This window comes from Cibotium barometz, chromosome 29, assembly GCF_041138505.1.
Source record: "Cibotium barometz isolate CiBa-2024 chromosome 29, ASM4113850v1, whole genome shotgun sequence".
Taxonomy (NCBI): Eukaryota; Viridiplantae; Streptophyta; class Polypodiopsida; order Cyatheales; family Cibotiaceae; genus Cibotium; species Cibotium barometz.
Window position 1 is genome coordinate 46,456,756 of NC_141074.1, and position 20,930 is coordinate 46,477,685.

Genomic DNA, 20,930 nt, shown 5'->3' on the forward strand with positions numbered 1-20,930 from the left:
TTTACAAAATTAAAAACTATTTTCTTTAAACCATCTCATAGTACATTACATTATATATCATTACACAACACCACTACATGCATTTACAACAATGAAATATATTCAAAAATAAATCATGAGATAATAATTAAAAGACAACACATACAATAGAAATGTCATCAATTTAGAACGATACAGTGATGGATTGGTTAGGGTTCGATCTCATCTTCAATAAGATCCATCCTTGCCAAACGATCAACATCAATATCCATTTGATCAATTTGTAAGGCTACGATTAAATTTATTCCACTATCGATACTCTGTCCATTGTGATAATGGTATCGATGTCTTGATCATCCTCATCAACATCACCATCATCCTCAATGGTAGGGTCATTCTCATGATCATGAGAAATGGCATGCTCATCCTCATTATCATGATCATCTCTTATTTCTTGATCATCGATCACAACATCTTCATTGGCATGTTCGACATCATCTTCATTGCGGCTTGTTACATCCTCCATATGCTCCATATCAGTGAATGTATTATACATCACTTTGTAACGTGGTGCAATAGGGATGACGTACCACCATTTAATGTCATGCACCATTGGCAGATAGATAACCTACTCAAATACACATACTGTAGTAATTAATTAGCATATCAAAAGTCAAGGGGTACGCGAGCTTAGATATATATTTACATGAAACACTAGTAAAAAAATGCATACCTGCTCACATTGTTGTGGCAATACGAGCCTATCTTTCTTTGTTTGCCACAACTTTGTAGAGTCAATAGTTACATAGCCACTTGCATGGCGTTTTATCGTTGCATTAGGCCCTTTTTCCACCACGTTCATTTGCCATTTGACATCCAAAACATACACAAAGAAGCGACGAAAGTCAAGCCTAAATATGTCTTGGATTGTGCCACAATAATCATCCATTTTTCCATTAGCTCCCTCAAAGCTACTAATGACACCGCAATCTTGTGTATTCCTCTTTTCATCAATTCTTTGTGTTCGAAAATGCTTGCCTTCACACCATATAGCATTGAACATAGTGCACTGGACCAAAATAGAAGCAATATTTGTGTAAGCAATGTGAATAAATATTAAAAGCAAATCACTTACAACTAATGCAAAACATTAGTTCTATGTACCTTTAACATGCATCCTCGTGCATACTCCCATTCTTCCGCCGTGATATGCAGCCCCTCGTTGCTCTCTGCTCTCTCCATTTCCTCATGCAACCAATCAACATGGATATCATTCGGAAGTGTTGCTAGATGCTTAGGGTATGCCTTACAAGAGCCATGTTGCCTCCGAAAGAGAGCTCTTTCTGCTTGCCTTTTTGTCTTTGCATCTTCATATCTTGTAACCCATCTGCTCATCACATCACTATTAAGGATGCAAGTGAAATTGAGATCATCAATCAATGTTCTGTCAATTACTTTACTCTGTCCTTTTCCTTGAGGCACAATAGAGGTCATCCTCAAGTCCTCTTCATTGCTCCATAGTCGTGGCAAAGAGCTGTCCACCTGACCAAGAAATTTTGAAATATATACAAGAGACTCTTGTATCAACCAACCCTCGGCCATGCTTCCTTCAGGCCTTGCTTTTTGCCTCACAAAGTCTTTTAAGGTCTTCATGAAGCGCTCTAGGAAGAACATCCAACGTGCATGCAGAGTGCCACATAAAGCAATTTCGTCCACTAAATTCACAATGAGATGTAGGTGACTTGTGAGAATGGTTCTCGGAAAAGTCTCCTCTACCAAACAAACCACCTCCACTGCCATAACACGCGCATCATCCAACGTGGCTGGATCAATTGCTTTGGAACTAACATATCTGAAAAATAAATAAATAGTACGTTATACCTCATGCACGTTCATTTTGCAAGGTATAATGAAGGGTGATCTGACATGGGTTTTACATACCTCACAAGCTTGCCCATCTTATAAATACATAAGAGCACATGTATGTATGGTTTATGGCATTACAAAATTTAATTTCAACGTACAAGACTTGAAAAACGCTTACTTGGAGCATCTTGTGCCAATCGTGGGACTTCAACCCATATAGTTGCTCAACGCCTCTTTTCTTAGTGGTTGTAAAGGCTCCCTTCAATGATCTCATGCATCGAGTGGGAGTACGCAAAGTGGTGATGGCCTTCTTTACCTGCTTCTCCTCTTTCTTTGATATAATCCATGGTGCAGGCGGAAGACGAACGTGCCCACCCTCCTCTTGTGGCCAAGCTTGATGCATACGTCCTGCGACCCGCAAGTCCTCCCGTATGCTAACATTGTCTCATTTACCAATAACATGTTCCCAAATACCAGATCCCACATTCTTGAAGATGTGCATGGGATCAAGAAGATGGTTGATCTTAAGATGGGTCCAATATGGTAGCCGAAAAAAAATATTTTCAATTATTTATGAATTCTCCTAGATGGGTTTAGATTTATACACCTTCTAAATTTGGGCGATTGTAGCTTACTTTACACATACACGAATGATTTCATGCATGCGTGGGAGTATTGGTTGCATTGTCTTGAAACTATGATTTTTGAAAGGTTATTTATATTTTTAATCAATTAATTTATTAATTGACAAGCATAGTTGATGTAAGTGTAGATCCATCGATTGGATAATATAGGCGAGTGGTCAAGAAGATTTTGAGACACTCGATTTTGAGTGTTGTAAATATTATTTGATTTTATGACATGTGCCATTATTTCATTTTGGGTGTTGTTCCTATTTATTGTCAATGTATATATATTAATTGGGACTTGTGAAAGCTCCCTTGTGCATATTTGATTTTTACAAGAGATGTTCACATTTATAAGGTTCGAGGTACACCCGTTTTTAAGTAGATTAGCTTTTACGTCCAATAAAGCAAGCTATTTTTGAAGAGGTCGACATATTTATAATAGTGGACTTTTAAGCCCCACAAGTTATTTCAAGCAATATGATTTAGATACACCAAGAGGAAGCATGGGCTCACTTGTGTGGGGGCAAATTAGACTCAATCTTATGTCATGTGCAATTCCTATTCTATGGCTTGTGAGATTAATACTTTGCAATTATTTTAGTAAATCCTTTTCACCCTCCAACATTATTATTTATGGAAGCTCTTCTTTGCAAGTATGGTAAGTAAGTACATTTCTAAACCCGTAACCTCTTTGTTTTTTCTTAAACAACATTTCACTGGTGTAAGTTTTGTTGTGTTTAGGATCATGTTACTATAAATTTTTTCTCATGTGCAACAAAAAGCAATGAGAATGTGAGACTAGAGGCTGAAGCTGCAAGGGGTAATAATAATCAGAACGTGTGAGAATGTTTAGCAAAGACAATGATAAGGACCTTGAATATGCAATTTCAACTTCGTACACTTTTATTTTGATATCCTTATATTTTACCTATAATAAGGGTATAATCTTTTGTACCTATGATAAGGGATTACTTTTTGTTAACATAATCCTAGATGATAAGGCCTTAATCTTGTGCAAGATTTGTTGTCTTTTATCTCCCAATGTTTATCTATGAATATGATAATTGTCTTCGCCTTCACCTGCACATCCACAAGCAAGAAAATAGGGGGTATAATTCTATATGCATGTATAAATAGAGCATGCATAATGCTTTTATGCATTATGCTATGTATGCTATATGCATGCATAAAGACGGGGGCTTGCAAATTTTTGTCTTCAACTTTCTTGCACACTTGCACATGTACAAGAAAAAAAAAGGGGGCTATCCTTGCATGCACTGTAGTTTCTATAATACAAGGCAAGGGGTGCTCCCTATTTTTTTGTTGCATGCCTAATGTGGCTAGTGGCCCGACTTGTGGTCCGACTAGTGGCAATTTTCGAAGCCTACAGAAATAACACAATGTTGTCGGCTATACCTCCATTCTATTTTTTGTTGCAGTCTCCCTCCCTCAAGTCCCTCCTCCCTCTCTCTCTGTCTCTCTCTGTCTCTCTCCCCTCCCTCTAGGTGTGTGTATGTGTGTTTTATATCTCTCTCCAACATACGAAAACAAAGGAAAAAACCTTCATAGAACACTTTTCCTTTTTCTCTTAACCATGTGTTACTCCCCATGTTTGTGTCCTCAAAAACATAAGGACATGTTTAGAATTGAGAGAGAGAGAGAGAGAGAGAGAGAGAGAGAGAGAGGGAGTGGGAGAGGGAGACGGAGAGGGAGAGGGAGAGGGAGGGAGAGGGAGAGGGAGAGGGAGAGGGAGAGGGAGGGAGAGAGATGGATAGATAGAGACTGGGAGGGAGATGATGATATTATTCCTCATGTTTGGGAAGAACCAGCTAGCTCATATATGTATGGCCCCCAAGATGAGTAGTAAGACAAGCACACATTCTTTATCCACATCCATGAGAGGCCATATTGTGTGGCGGAGCGGAATAATATAAGCACCTTATATAAGTTAAGTAATGAGGACTTATGAAAAGGCCCAAGGCTTACAAAAAGGGAATAAGTAAGAAACTAATTGACACTTTTAGTAGGAGCTCATGGCCAAAAATCTCCAATGGTAGCTTGTCCTTCCTAGAGTGAGCCCATTTTGATGGTGCAAATTTTGGATGAGATAATTCTCTCTCTCTCTCTCTCTCTCTCTCTCTCTCTCTCTCTCTATATATATATATATATATATATATATATATATATATATATATATATATATATATATATATATATATATATATATCTCTCTTCTATATTTCACACACAAGGTTATTTGTCTTGTCTATGTACTAAGTTAAATAGCATTAAATGAAGGCTTGGACCATGGAGATAGTCATTGATTTTCATTTTCTTCATCCTCGAATAGTATGAGATAAATTTGGATATTATATCCATTCAAAAGTTAGAATTTTTTTGATTAAACTATAAAATTTCTTTTCATGTCATCTTATTTTGCTAAATGATTAGGGTTGGGAGTTCATTAAAAATCATGTAAGCTATTCAAGCTACCCATTGTGTTTCAAAAAGAAAACTTTTAATGTTCTAAGTATATAAGTTTTTAGAAAAAAAAAAACAAAGAGAAAAACAAAAGTTTTATTGTTCTAAGACGCATAGGTGAGGAGTTTTGCAATTATATGGTAACTTCATTCTTTCCAATAGTCAAATAACTAGGTGACTTGCAAAGCGCACCAATTTAAAGTAGAGATTAGAATTTATCAACTTGACTTTTTAATGCACCAATTTAACTTACATGTGTAACCTTACATCCTTCCCTAACATTTTGTGCATGTGAAGACATTTTATTTTAATGCATCTAATGGAGGAGCCACATCAAAGAGAGGTGCATATGAAGGGTCAACAATATTAAATCATAAAAGTGATGGATGTGTTCTAGCACTTTACTTTTTTTTCTCTAGCATACCATACTACTACTCAACTTGTAGCACTTTGTTGAAATGCTATATGGATTTTCAAGTAACACTTCTGACTCATTCAACACATATACTCACAACTTCATAGTTGTTTCCGTGCATGAAGATTTTAATTGGAGGAAACATGACATAATTACATGTGATGGACTCTTTCTCAAGGTAACAAGTGTTTTGCATGCTATGGAAGTAAGTCCATCTTTCTTAGGAATATCTGTTGTTAAGAGTGACAAAAAGTGTTTGTTGTCAATAGCAAAAAGAAACCGAAGTATGTTGATCACTACATGAACGGTCATGGGAATGAAGGGGAACATCTTCATGATAAAATAATGACGTAGGAAGAGAGCCGATATCAATTGCCTTGAATTGTTCTCCTGTGATCTAAGAGCATGACATTTTAACTTGAGCGAATGTTTGGCTCCATGAGAGGAACAAGAAATTATAGGCTTTCTTGTAGAAAATGTTCAAATATATGAAGGCCTATGAATAAACGTGTGGTTTGCACATAAAAACAATTTAACTTAAATTCAATAACTCTAAATTGTGATCGAAAGAAGATGTCACGAACCTTACATTGATGTGAGTTTTCTCTCATCATCATCTCTTCAATGTTATGAGTTCCTTGATGGCAATTTGTATGCTTTCGTGCAAATCTCCCCGTTTGATGGAAGAGGCATCAGCAACCTCAATCTAGGATATCACGACTTTCACTATAAGTGTGAGATAATTAAACCAAACGTCTAGGTCTGTCCATGCAATATGATCATCAAATGAAATAATCAAATAGCATGCACTCCATGTGGATCAATGTGAGCATACTGATTTTAAAAAAAGAGTTTCTTACCTTGGAAAGGAACCATTGCAAGGTGGAGGTACTGCTAGAGGTGTTGTTAATGCAGGAGCAAGAGTTCGCATAGAGGATCCGGAGGTCGAGCTTGGTGAGAGCAAGAGTGATGTCCGAGAAGATTTTAGGCCTATGGTGAGCTCTTATACTGATGATGTAGTGGCTTCTCTGCGCTGCGACTGCCGCTGTAGTCACCTCTATAGCGGGCGCATGTCCCATAAGCTCATCTTGCAGGTCACAGAAAACCATAGATAGTGCTCCCTCCCCTGCCGATGTATGTGCACCATCCAGCCTAGCGCCGTCATCACATTGTGGTAATACTGTATGTCTTCCCTCTTTCTTTGATACTAATGGCGGTTGCATCCTCTCCATCAGAAGCCTAACTGCAGCTTCAATGACGGAAGCCTTGTCGGTCTGTCAAGGCAATGATCGCCCTTACAACCTTGATCGTGTGCAGTATTAGGTCTCATACGTGATTAGTATCTAATTAAGCTAATTAGGATTGTATCAGCATGCGTACCTTCACGGAAAGTAAAGGGCTGACTACGACTCGAAGATCTTCGAGATTCTTATTCACTTTCTCTCGCCTCTTGCGCTCCGCGAGGCAGTGCCGTGCTGAATTGTCGTCGAACCTTGGCTTCTTTATTAACCTGCATTTAGGACTCGCAATTAGCTGCTTCACGAGAGAGTCCTCTTCGCCGAGCTCGGTGCTGAAGGAGATCATCGTTCCGTCGGCAGACTGCAGCGCCGCGGACGTCGACGGCCAGCTAGCTGCTCTGATCTCCTGCTCGCTTGCTAAATGAGTTCTATTAGTATTTTTCTCACTTTCGGCGCCGCTCTGCATTCGGGGGATTATCTTCCTGCCAAGGTACTGCTGCCCGCCATTATCTACTGCAACACAAGTACTAATTAGGGCCCCTTTTTCTGGATTAAGGTTATTATGCAATGCTGATGTATCATCATGATTACCTTGCGTTAATGTACTATCGAGATGACGGCTACGATTCAGCATCAAGTAACTTGTGTAAGAATTAGAGGTGCCCTCAGCAATAGGCCCTTGTTTAGGGTTAGTTGATCGGCATATTAAAGGGAACGCCTGAGTTAAGCCTTGATTACTGTTTGTCTCCTCCTCCAGCTCCAAACAACCACCCAAATGGGAACAACTAGCAGCCATCATGGCCGGTGTGTTGTAATTTCTGGCATAATTAAGGGCACTCTCATTGCTAGTAGTAGTGGAATCTCCTAGTTGCCAGTCCATAAACCCCAACCAGCAGTCGCTTGCAGGTTCATAGTTCTAAGCGTCCATAAGCCTAGCTTGGGAATTACTGACTAAGGCCCCGCTCCCTGATTGCGAACCTGAGCTTAATAGCAGCAAGAAGAACTAACGACGGATTAAACAGCAAAATTGAGCTCTAAGGTCAAACTGAGCATCTGATGTTCTCGCCTCATCTTTATCTGCTCAATTATAAGAATGAAATGTAAGGTCAAATAACAGGCGCATCAACGGTTGCATCGTGCATCTAGTGATGTCGGCTATACTAGCTAGAACCTCCTTTTAGAAAAAAAAAATTGGCAAGTGATCGACAAGTCAAACTCATTCACTGAAGGGCCATAGCTAAGAGAAGTTGGACCCTTTGTGGTCGACAAACAAGGACTCAAAACGTTGGCTTTTGGGGAATATAACAAATCATATTTAATAAGATTTGATTATCCAAAGCTCCACAGTTCGGAAAACGGGAAACCTCAATGAGGGCGTTATGGATATTCTAGTCCCGAGGCTCCACAACAAGTCTCTAGATTTAAAAGGTGCCACACCTTGTGGCTTTTAAGGTGATTCTTTTGGTGATTTTGGTGGCACTAGAGCCTAGAGCCCTATAAATGTAGCCTTTTGGGGTGGGCTAGCCAAATTTAGCTTTGATTCTAAGACTTAATAGGAAGTTATGTGAGGCTACCTTTCGAGAATCGAATGTGTAGTTAAGTTAGTTTAGGGTTGAGATAAGGTTAACAACTACGTACAGCAATGAGAGAACTTTCTTTGGGGAGCAGCATACAATTCTCTTTATTTGCACGAATTCACAATAGTAGCATGTCATTCTCTCTATTTGCTTTAATTTACATTAATTTAACAAGTATATTCACTGAAGGATCTATATCAAAATAAGTGTATAGTATCATAATTGTTATTATCCTGTTTTTTATAAGCTAACGTGCTTGGGTTGTCATTTATCATGAGATTCCTTACCCCACTACTATATATTGAGTCTCTACTAGCAATGTTTTTTATACTTGGGTAGTCATGATATTCCTTACCCTTCTACTATGTATTGAGTCTCTACTAGAAATATTTTTATTAGCATCACTAAAAGACGCATATTCTAACAATGGAAATGCTCTAAAGGGACACTTGAAGAGATGCTTGCCACCTATATTTCTTGAGCCAAAATAAAACTATATTTCTTTGCCATCCCCTAGCCCCCCTACACCACTTATCATTTGATATATCATTTCCTAGGCAAACTTTCCCACTTGCATGTAGCTTCGCTTGTCGCCATGCAAGGCAATAGGGGAAATTGGTAAAGATCCAAATTCGTATCCACACACACATGTGTGTGTGTGTGTATAAATGAGAACAAATGAATGTGTTTGTGTGTGTGCGTACGATGTAATTGGATATTTGGTAATAAATAGAACATTAGTCAAGTTTTGGAAATGGGACAATGTATCTTCTAGCCTTTCATTTTAGACTGATCATTGTGAAGGAAACCTTCATGTCCTACCCCTTGGTGGAACTCCTTGATGAACTTCAATAAATATAAGCATTAGAGAAGAATGCTTAGCTAGACAAGTGATTTTGTTTGGAAGAGAAATAAGGGAACTATGAAATCATGTTTCTTTTTGGCTTTGCATAAATTTTACAGACCCAAGGCTAAAGGAGTTCTTGGTATGAAGCTCATATATCACTACGAGACTGTGTAAGATGATGGAAGTTTTCTTTGAACAAAGGCAACCTAGCTTGAGAGATTATGTTAGAGTTTTAGGAAAATGGCATAGACTCTCACATGAATGAACATTATCTTCTCCCATGACACACTAGTGATTTAAAGTATGCAGTTTACAAAATTCCTTATCAAAAAGAGGAATTACATCTTGCATTTAGTTAAGCGATGCTAATTGTTTAACTCTTTAATTTTATATAATGTGTGGTGATTTTTTGGATACCTCTTTGATGATGTGGTGTTGAGAAGTGTGATGCCATAGAGCACATGTAGAGGCAGAGAATGAGTAGGTGAGGATGAAGCCATATGGCAAAAGTGGATTATCCCACATGGACCAAGCAAAGATATAATCTACCCATAAAAAAGGGGGTTATTTTCAAGCAATGGAAGTACAAGCACATCTCAAGAATCTCTGTTAGATCAAGTTAATCTATCTTGCAACCTAATTAGCTCATGATCATCACTTTGTTTCACATACTCTCATCGTAATAAAGCATCATCCACTTGAGGTTTAAGTTAATCATGTGTCATTAGTGTGTGTGTATTGTATCATTAGTCTCATTGGCTTCTTGTAGGAGGTACCATAAATCTTAACACACCCTGTGCTCATCGTCCTCATTACTCCACAATTGTGGAGTTATGGGATCCACTCAAGAGAGACGGATACTATGAAATGTGGACACATGATTCTTGCACTAAGTAACCCTCTGCATGCTTCCTTCTGGCCTAGCTCTTTGCCTAACAGAATCCTTCAAGGTCTTCATGAAACTCTCAAGGAAGCGCATCCACTGAGCATGCACAACCCCGTATACCGACACTTCATCTATCAAGTGTACCAGAAGATGTAATTGACAATAGTCCTTTATTATGCACACTTCCTCCACTGCCAATACTCGGACTACGTCAATAGTGTATGGATGGATCTCATATACCTAAAATGGAGTTTATTCCATTTAATTACATGACATGTCTTACAAACTAGCGCAACAAAACAATAAAGCCATGTTAGAATTTTAGTTTCTCATACCTCACCAATGTCCCCATTTTGTAGATGGTCTTGCACACTTTTTGATCTCCGCACTTGCTAATGAATATGGGAAGAATGATGATGTGACAAAACATTGCAATCAATATTATGTAATTATAATGAAAGACCATCATGAGGTTTATATAAGTAAATTGAACGTACCTGAAACATCTTGTGACAATCATGCATTTTTAGACCATACAATTCAGTTTCTCCTTTCTTCTTTGTTTTTGTGAATTCCCCCTTTAAAGAATGCATGACACCTACATGGGTACGAAAGGAGATAATTTGATCCTTCACTCTCTTCTCCTCATTCTTTGTCAAGATCCAAGATTCTTTAGGTAAAATTACCTTCCCATCATCTTAAACTATTGGCCTAGTTGTGGGGAGGCGTTCAATCAATATCAAGTTCTCTTCTCGAGCTGCTAAAGAACCTCTATTGCCAATTATGTGGTCCCAAATATTGGATGCTACATTTTTTATGATGTGAATCGGATCTAGAAGATGATTGATTCTTAGATTTGTCTAATATGGGAGACAAAAAAGGATTGAGCACCTTGTCATTCTTGATAGTGGTGTATGGGACGATCCTCTCCACAATACTTCCCAATCTCCTACTCTTAGAGGATATGGGGGCACTCCTTTTGTAGATGGACAAAATTTCTCATGATCAAATGGAAAGAATCGGTGATGGTCTTTGTACACGACCTTCTTGAGATGCATAGGCGATGATGTCAAATCGGACAAGCATTGTGACCGAATGTTGTGAGTCCTAATTATGCATAATGCAAAAATAAAATATATTTAGAGCTAACCCATATTTGATAATTAAAATAAAATGAAAGGTGATAAAGAATAGAAAACGTACCGAAGCACTCTCCATATCCTAGAAAGTCATGCATTGTCCACATTAGAATTGTGTTCGCCTATGTGCTACATTATTGTGTAAGCGGTCGAGACACATCATGCACTTGGATGCCACGCTATAGTGTCTCAAGGCTCTCAATCAAAGGTTCAAGGTACATATCCATGTTCTTGACCTTGTGCTTACCAAGCATAAGAAGAGCTAGAATCACATGAACCTTCTTTATTGACTTCCAAGAAGGGAGATTGTAGTTCACTACTACCATTGGCCATGTGATCCATGATGTTGATTTGAGACCAAATGGATTTACTCCATTCATACCCAATCCAAGTAGTAAGTGGCATGGATCGTCCTTAAATTCCAACCACTCCTCTTCTATGGGTTTTTCCATAGCAGTGAGAATCTACACGGACTATCATCATGCCATCAGTGGAACGATTATGTCCATGCCACATCATGAGTTCAGAAATAGACTTGCACCAAAACATGTGTTGAATGCGGGGTATGATAAGAAAATGCATCAACACCTTTTGAGGAATCATCGTACCTTGCAAATCACTTTGGTAACGAGTATCTCCACATTTCAAACATTGAGTTGCATCTTTATGAGCTTCCTGAAATAGCACACAATCATTAACACATGTATGTATACATTCAAAATCCATGCCAAGGGCGGTCAATACTCTCCTAGCATGCCTCCTTGTGCTTGGCATTTGTTTTTTGTCGAAAGGAATCATCTTCTTCATGAGCCTGCAAGTTTAGTAAAGCCAAGGTCACACGAAGGATGGAGTATGCACACCCCTCGTATAGTGGAGTGCAAGCAGCTTTTCATAATTGATCTTTGCTAAGTGTGGTTTCAGTCTTCTCTCCTTCTTTCTCAAAGAAGTCATCCAATATCATCTTGTCCATGCCCAAATTTTCATCAACTTCATGTGCCATTGATGGAGGCATTCTTCCTCATGTCAAGGAATGCGGGATCTCCCTAATTGAATCATGGAGGTCTCTAAAGTTTTTACGTAGTTTTTCACTAAACATGGAGTAATGAGGCATAGATTCCCTTGTTCTACAACGTGTCTCCTCCTCATATTTATCCTAAATAACATGGACTACCTTATAAATACCTAAATCATGGAAATAAGAACTTGCGATAGGGAATATATATACACTAATTGAACTTTCCGAACACCGTACATCTTCGAATTAGCCGTAATCTTGCACATGCTTTACTATGATTTGTAAAAAATGCACGATTTCTCCCTTACATCTCTCGCATATGGACATGGAATCTTTGGACATAACTACTCATGACAACTTCACACGGGTGGCGTGTCATCATCGAAAGAAGAAGGCACCGAGGGTTGTCTATGCATGGTGGGCACCTAAAAAGAAAAATCGAGAATACAAGTGTGTGAACACTTCATTCCATTTTATCAAACACAAAATCAACTCTCTAAAATCTGCCAAAAATAGCTCTCTCCATTTTTTCCTAGTACGTAGCTATAGCTGTGAACCCATAGCCACATGCTGGGGAAAAAAATCGGATACTTCCTTCTTGTGTGTTGCATCGTGGGATTTTGTATTCTTGTCTCCACCTTTGTCTAAATGCTTTTGGAGCATGCTATTCATTTGTTTCTTTTTGTGGCTATGTTCTCCTCTCCTTTGGCTAGGTCAAGGCAATCTTGTCCAAACTTCCTCAACCGCATATACAAGCTTCTAAAAAGAATAAGAGGTAAGCCCTTGACCAAACTCTTTCTAATTTTTTGCACCTTCGGGTGCCAAGGATTATTTCTTGCCTATGTATAATTATTAAGCTTAATGAACTAATGCGTTAAACCTATACACTAATGCTTATTGCATAAGCATCTTAATGTAGTATGCTTAATACATTAATGCTTAAGCTTATTCATTAACACTTAATGAATTAATGCTTAATGCATTAAGAATCTGTTGGATGCATTATTCTTAATAGCATTATGCTTAATAGCTTTATGCTTAATAGCTTTATGCTTAATGCATTATGCATAAGAATAATGTCTCAAGCCTATGCATTAATGCTTAATAGCTTTATGCTAAATGCATTAATGCATTATGCATAAGCATAATGTCTCAAGATATGCATTAATTATTAATGCATATGCATAATGCAATTTGCATATTGCTTAATGTATTAATGTATTACACATAATGCATTAATGTATTATGCATAATGCATAATAGGTTATGCTTAATAACTAATGCATTGCATGGGTCAACAAAGTGTATAGCCCCACACCTAACCCCGTCTAAAGTTAAAAGTTAGCAATTCTGGATCCTTGCAGAGACCTTATCTGGCATTCTCTAAGCACCATTTGTCTGCTGTTTTGGTCGTGCAGCTATGTATTACGCATGATGCATTAAGCATTAATTATACATGCTACGCAATATCGCAAAACTGTCATCTGCAGAAAGCATATACAGAAGCGAGGTTTTATACGAAGCAGCCACAGTACAGACCGGCAACATATACGGCATTATTTCATCATCTCCATGCAAAGTAGAATGGTGCAGTCATTCACATAATCCTTCCACTGCACACGAAGAAACATTGATAGGGTGAATGTTTTAAGTCTCGGTCTACTACTGTTAATTGGCTTTATTTCAGATGAAGAAACTTATCACCATAATCTAATCACCATAATCCATCCACACTATTCTGGGAGCTATCCACACTAATTCAGATTATCTACACTATTCTCGGAACTACCATGTAATCGAGATTGTGCACACTATTCTGGGAACTGTGAACGAGGTGGCAGCTCCTCGTGTTTCCCACTGGAGATTGAGGGGGAGCGGCAAGGCGCGGGTCCCTAATATCTATACAAGATTAAGGGAGACTGGCCCTCCCTCCACGTGGCCAAACGAGGGGGGCCTATTTCAAAATTATCCCCCCTCTTGCAAGCGTGATGTTCACGCTTAGTTCCCACGCTTCGTTTCCACGTCAATGTCACCTACGTTCGACGTGTTCCACGCGGTTGCTGCTCCACGCCTGTCTGCCATTCCGCCTCGAGCTCCACACGGTACGTCGTCTGCAGTGTTTCGTCTCACGTCGAATGTTAATGTGTGTAATGTTTGTAAAGCTAATGTTTGGATTGAGCGGGGAGGGTGCTGACGACGTCAGAGTCTGCAACTGCGGGGCTGGCCAGGGGGTAGAGGGGGCGCAGAGCTCTGGGGTGAGTGGGGCGCCTCAGCGCAGTGCCAGCGACGCGGATTGAGCGGGGAGGGTGCTGACGACGCCAGTGAAGCGACGTGTGGATTGAGCGGGGAGGGTGCTGACGACGCCAGAGCTCTGGGGTGAGTGGGGCGCCTCAGCGCAGTGCCAGCGACGCGGATTGAGCGGGGAGGGTGCTGACGACGCCAGTCAACCGACGTGCCAGCGACGTGGATTGAGCGGGGAGGGTGCTGACGACGCCAGTGAAGCGACGGAGCGCTCTCGAGACTGTGTAGGCTTTTCACTGCAGGTGAGCGTAGGCATAGGCCGGCTCAGCATGTATAGCGGAACAGAGACCGACGACGTGCTCTGGGGTGAGTGGGAGCGACGCGGATTGAGCGGGGAGGGTGCTGACGACGCCAGTGAAGCGACGGAGCGCTCTCGAGACTGTGTAGGCTTTTCACTGCAGGTGAGCGTAGGCATAGGCCGGCTCAGCATGTATAGGGGAATAGAGACCGACGACGACGCAACAGACTGGACGTCACTGGCGTTTGCATGGGAGATCTACTAGACAAATGGAGGGCGCAACAGACTGGACGTCGCTGGCGTTTGCATGGGAGATCTACTAGACAAATGGACCTGCATGAAGATATGCCGTGTGCTACCGTTGGACAGGAGATCCGACTGCAGCTGAGCCAGAGAACTACAGTTTTCTGAATTCGAGCCATTCCACGTTTCAAGCCATTCCACGTTTCAAAACAAATGATTTTTTATTTAAAAAATCTAAAATTATATACACATGTGTGTGTGTGTATAAGATTTAAATAAAAAAGAGTCCCCCGCGATGGATACCACGCGAATAGGACTATAGCCGTGCAGCTCCGGGGAGAGCCCCCCTCCGCGATGGATACCCACCACACCCACGAGCTCTGGGCATGACCTTCTTGGCTCTCTTCAGAAGACGTATCAATTAAATGGAGAGCGCCCCACCCACCACACCCACGTGCTGATTGCAAAGCTGGCTTTAGAGCCATGCAGCTGGGAGAGCCTCTGGACCTTTTTGGCTCTCTTCAGAAGACGTATCAATTAAATAAGCCGCAATATATATATTTCTAAAAACAAGTATAAAAGTATTTCATATACACATGTGTGTGTGTGTGTGTGTGTGTGTGTGTGTATAAGATCCGACTGCAGCTGAGCCAGAGAACTACAGTTTTATGAATTCGAGCCATTCCACGTTTCAAGCCATTCCATGTTTCAAAACAAATGATTTTTTATTTAAAAAATCTAAAATTATATACACATGTGTGTGTGTGTGTGTATAAGATTTAAATAAAAAAGAGCCCCCCGCGATGGATACCACGCGAATAGGACTATAGCCGTGCAGCTCCGGGGAGAGCCCCCCTCCGCGATGGATACCCACCACACCCACGAGCTCTTGGCATGACCTTCTTGGCTCTCTTCAGAAGACGTATCAATTAAATGGAGAGCGCCCCACCCACCACACCCACGTGCTGATTGCAAAGCTGGCTTTAGAGCCATGCAGCTGGGAGAGCCTCTGGACCTTTTTGGCTCTCTTCAGAAGACGTATCAATTAAATAAGCCGCAATATATATATTTCTAAAAACAAGTATAAAAGTATTTCATATACACATGTGTGTGTGTGTGTGTGTGTGTGTGTGTGTGTGTATAAGATTTAAATAAAAAAGATTTGGATTGTTCGGAGAGCCCCCCGCGATGGATACCACGCGAATAGGACTATAGCCGTGCAGCTCCGGGGAGAGCCCCCCTCCGCGATGGATACCCACCACACCCACGAGCTCTGGGCATGACCTTCTTGGCTCTCTTCAGAAGACCTATCAATTAAATGGAGAGCGCCCCACCCACCACACCCACGTGCTGATTGCAAAGCTGGCTTTAGAGCCATGCAGCTGGGAGAGCCTCTGGACCTTTTTGGCTCTCTTCAGAAGACGTATCAATTAAATAAGCCGCAATATATATATTTCTAAAAACAAGTATAAAAGTATTTCATATACACATGTGTGTGTGTGTGTGTGTGTGTGTGTGTGTGTGTATAAGATTTGGATTGTTCGGAGAGCCCCCCGCGATGGATACCACGCGAATAGGACTATAGCCGTGCAGCTCCGGGGAGAGCCCCCCTCCGCGATGGATACCCACCACACCCACGAGCTCTGGGCATGACCTTCTTGGCTCTCTTCAGAAGACGTATCAATTAAATGGAGAGCGCCCCACCCACCACACCCACGTGCTGATTGCAAAGCTGGCTTTAGAGCCATGCAGCTGGGAGAGCCTCTGGACCTTTTTGGCTCTCTTCAGAAGACGTATCAATTAAATAAGCCGCAATATATATATTTCTAAAAACAAGTATAAAAGTATTTCATATACACATGTGTGTGTGTGTGTGTGTGTATAAGATTTAAATAAAAAAGATTTGGATTGTTCGGAGAGCCCCCCGCGATGGATACCACGCGAATAGGACTATAGCCGTGCAGCTCCGGGGAGAGCCCCCCTCCGCGATGGATACCCACCACACCCACGAGCTCTGGGCATGACCTTTTTGGCTCTCTTCAGAAGACGTATCAATTAAAGGGAGAGCGCCCCACCCACCACACCCACGTGCTGATTGCAAAGCTGGCTTTAGAGCCATGCAGCTGGGAGAGCCTCTGGACCTTTTTGGCTCTCTTTAGAAGACGTATCAATTAAATAAGCTGCAATATATATATCTCTAAAAACAAGTATAAAAGTATTTCTTTGCATTAATTAATTACTCTTCTCAATTTTAAATTTTGACGTACTCATACCCCCCCCCCAAAAAAAAGGAACAGCGGATTGATGTGGCCTTGGGCCGGATAAGGAATGGTGAGGACATGAAAATCTATACAAGATTAACCACATCCCCACCTCTTTCCACGTGACCGGTTGAACACCGGTTGAAAAGATATTATTTTATTTTATATAGTTAATAAAAAGGCCCTAACATTGGCACCTTTGACTGCTGGGTCGTCATCTATCTATACAGGATTAAGGAGAACCCCACCTCAGACTTATTTTCATCCATCTTTTTAAATTAGTTCCCTAAGAGTTCTAAAAGTGTATTTTGTAAAATGATTTTGGACTTTTTAGATAAAAAATGATTTGTTTTGTTATATATATATATATATATATATATATATATATATATATATATAGAGAGAGAGAGAGAGAGAGAGAGAGAGAGAGAAAGTGTAGAATAATTCGGGTTTTTTAATTAAAAAATGATTGAGAAAAAGTGGTTGCATTTTGGCTAGCCTTCAAATTTTTAAAAATTTTGGTTATTCCCTAAGAGTTCTAAAAGTGTATTTTGTAAAATGATTTTGGACTTTTTAGATAAAAAATGATTTGTTTTGTTATATATATATATATATATATATATATATATATATATATATATATATAGAGAGAGAGAGAGAGAGAGAGAGAGAGAGAGAGAGAGAGAGAGAGAAAGTGTAGAATAATTCGGGTTTTTTAATTAAAAAATGATTGAGAAAAAGTGGTTGCATTTTGGCTAGCCTTCAAATTTTTAAAAATTTTGGTTATTCTATGTATGCCAGGCACCTCAGTCTGCTAGCTTTGAGCTCCACGTGGTCGTGCCTTCGCCTCCTCGAGCTCCTCGACCGCCTTTGCCTCCTCCAAGTGCAAACCAGAACTGGTACTGCGCTGTTACCTTGAACTCGATGCAATTGTATACATGAGTGTTGTAATGAATTGTTTTATAATTAATGATTCAACCTAATATAAACATCAATTCAAAACCTTCCTAAAAAGTCGAAGATTGATGACTTTTGATTAATGTTTGATAAAGATTTGGATTGTTTTGTTTTAAATAAAAGATTTATTTATATAGAATATATATATATATAGAGGACTACCTAAAGATTTCAAACAAAATGTATTATATATATTTATCTATACCTTGAACTCGATGCATTCATGGATGGGAGAGGAGGCTATTCACATGAACGGCTTGATGTCAACGGTGTGGCCAACGGCAGCCCCTTCGCCATGGCAGAAGGAAATGATCGATCACTGTCTTGGTTTTTGTTGTGATACCTGAGAAGCCCATGGGACCAAATCCCTTCTGCATTGCATTGCCCCTCATACCTCTTATGCTCGAATTATTGACATGCACGCCTTGAAGAACAGATTTTTTTATGAAAGTTGGCACAGTATGTGTCCTCTACATGGGGAACACCCACGTGCTGATTGCAAAGCTGGCTTTAGAGCCATGCAGCTGAGAGAGCCTCTGGACCTTTTTGGCTCTCTTTAGAAGACGTATCAATTAAATAAGCCGCAATATATATATCTCTAAAAACAAGTATAAAAGTATTTCTTTGCATTAATTAATTGCTCTTCTCAATTTTAAATTTTGACGTACTCATACCGCCCCCCCAAAAAAAGGAACAGCGGATTCATGTGGCCTTGGGCCGGATAAGGAATGGTGAGGACATGAAAATCTATACAAGATTAACCACATCCCCACCTCTTTCCACGTGGGCAAAGGAGGTGCGCAACCCCTATGCTATCGATAGAGAGCAGCTGAGGCAAAACCTAATCTCACCAAAATCCTAGCCTATTCAAACCCTAGGTTGTCCAAGCCCTAATCTGTTGATCCTTGGAGGTCGATGAGAAGAGCTGCGGACAGCGACGATGATAATGTAGAGAAAAAGACGACAAGGAGGGCCAGTAAAACTAAAACTAGGAATTGAAGGGCATTTTGGTTCCCCAAAGAAAAACATAGAATAGCATTGGAAATGTCATGACGCCTTTGACCGGTTGAACACCGGTTGAAAAGATATTATTTTATTTTATATAGTTAATAAAAAGGCCCTAACATTGGCACCTTTGACCGCTGGGTCGTCATCTATCTATGAAAGTTGACATAGTATGTCTCCTCTACATGGGGAACATACATGTTGTTCAAACAATATGTGTCCTCTACATGGGGAACATGCATGTTGTTGAGACAAAGAGAGTGGTTCTCACGATAAGTGTAAGGGAGTTCACTAAAGGAGTAGTTTAAAACTCTTTAAAGCTGAGGCAAAACCTAATCTCACCAAAATCCTAGCCTATTCAAACCCTAGGTTGTCCAAGCCCTAATCTGTTGATCCTTGGAGGTCGATGAGAAGAGCTGCGGACAGCGACGATGATAATGTAGAGAAAAAGACGACAAGGAGGGCCAGTAAAACTAAAACTAGGAATTGAAGGTTGATGTTTTAAATATACCCATTTTGTTAACTTCAAGGTAATAAACTACGGTTAAGCTTAGAACTTTCTTCATTCTTTGTATTTAAAAAATCGAGGATGTATGTAAAACTTTATGTGAGTCGATGAAATTGTAAGCGCCTTTTGTTTAACTCACATGATATTTTACATATTCCTAGGTGAATACCTTGGGCCCGCACTCTCAGCCATCTTTTTCAATGAGTTTCCCAAAAGCTAAAATTAGGTGAACCGCCTTCAGACATATATAGATATATATACAAATACATATACATATATATATGTATGTATATGCATATACATATATATATACATATACAAATACATATACAACCATATATGTATGTATATGCATATGCATATACATGTACATATACATATACATATACATATACATCATGTGGATACCTTTTTACCATTCATTCACTTGAGCGTAGTTGGGTCTTAATCTATTCTACGTACGTGTGATTTAGTTTGTGATTCACCGTTTCGATTATTTTCATAATCCATAATTTCTTCTAGATTAAAAAAAATTTGAAAAATATTTCATTAATATATTTCTTAATGATGTACAGTATGGATAACGAGGGGGAAATTGTGAGGTGTTCCATGGACGTTCAGGATAGAAGCCATTGTGCAGAGTATTCAAGACCTCAACAATCTGAGGTAAGAGAAGATAATGAGAAGACTCAACGAATAATGCATGCTTTTAAGCAATGCCGGAGGAAACTAAAAACCTCTACTAAGTGGGTGCGACGTAACCATGGTAAGAAGACTCGAAATGGAAAGAAGACAATAAATGTAACATCAGAGAATATACTCCATTTGGTCAACGACACAAACTCCCATGTGTTAAATGTGGAGAGCTTGATTGCTGGTCTTGGTCAGTGCATAAGAAATCATGGAAGTGGGGAGAGCAGTTCAACTCGAGAATCAGTTTCTGCCATTATAAGTGGCAATCACGAGATCAAGGATATTGTCGAAGCTACCTACCTCCGCATAATGGATACATGTGGTGCTTTCGGAGCACACCTTTGTGATATTGGTTGTCGAAAGACAATTGATGCTATAAAAGAGCAACAAGACAAGTTAAGTGCCCATGTTGATAGGCTTGGAATGGAAGTATCAAGCCTTAAAGTAACATTGAATAGGTTTGGGGCTTTACTTACCCAAATGAGTCGTAGATTGCAAACACGTGGAATGTAATTACTCAATTGGTTCACCAATTAGGAGTTGATCTTATGATCCTTTTGTAATGCTTATGACACTATTATCTTTTTGAAAGTTTGGGCTCTAAGTACTCTAATGATAATGATTACCAAAATGAGTTATAGATTGCAAACAC

At 39.8% G+C, this 20,930-nt stretch overlaps 2 protein-coding genes across 2 annotated transcripts; one reads left to right on the forward strand and one right to left on the reverse strand.

The window, feature by feature from the left end:
- Nucleotides 1–5,976: 5,976 nt before the first annotated feature.
- On the reverse strand, nucleotides 5,977–7,488 carry LOC147622262 (uncharacterized). The gene is made up of 3 exons (XM_086823570.1): nucleotides 6,751–7,488; nucleotides 6,231–6,644; nucleotides 5,977–6,076 (listed from the first exon to the last, which is right to left on the reverse strand). The coding sequence occupies exons 1-3, from the start codon at nucleotides 7,486–7,488 to the stop codon at nucleotides 5,984–5,986; spliced, it is 1,245 nt and encodes a 414-aa protein (XP_086679696.1). The 3' UTR covers nucleotides 5,977–5,983.
- Nucleotides 7,489–17,913: 10,425 nt separating this feature from the next.
- LOC147622263 (uncharacterized) lies at nucleotides 17,914–20,870 on the forward strand. Its single transcript, XM_086823701.1, has 2 exons — nucleotides 17,914–18,014; nucleotides 20,161–20,870. The coding sequence occupies exon 2, from the start codon at nucleotides 20,162–20,164 to the stop codon at nucleotides 20,789–20,791; it is 630 nt and encodes a 209-aa protein (XP_086679827.1). The 5' UTR covers nucleotides 17,914–18,014; nucleotide 20,161; the 3' UTR covers nucleotides 20,792–20,870.
- The last annotated feature ends 60 nt before the right edge of the window (nucleotides 20,871–20,930 follow it).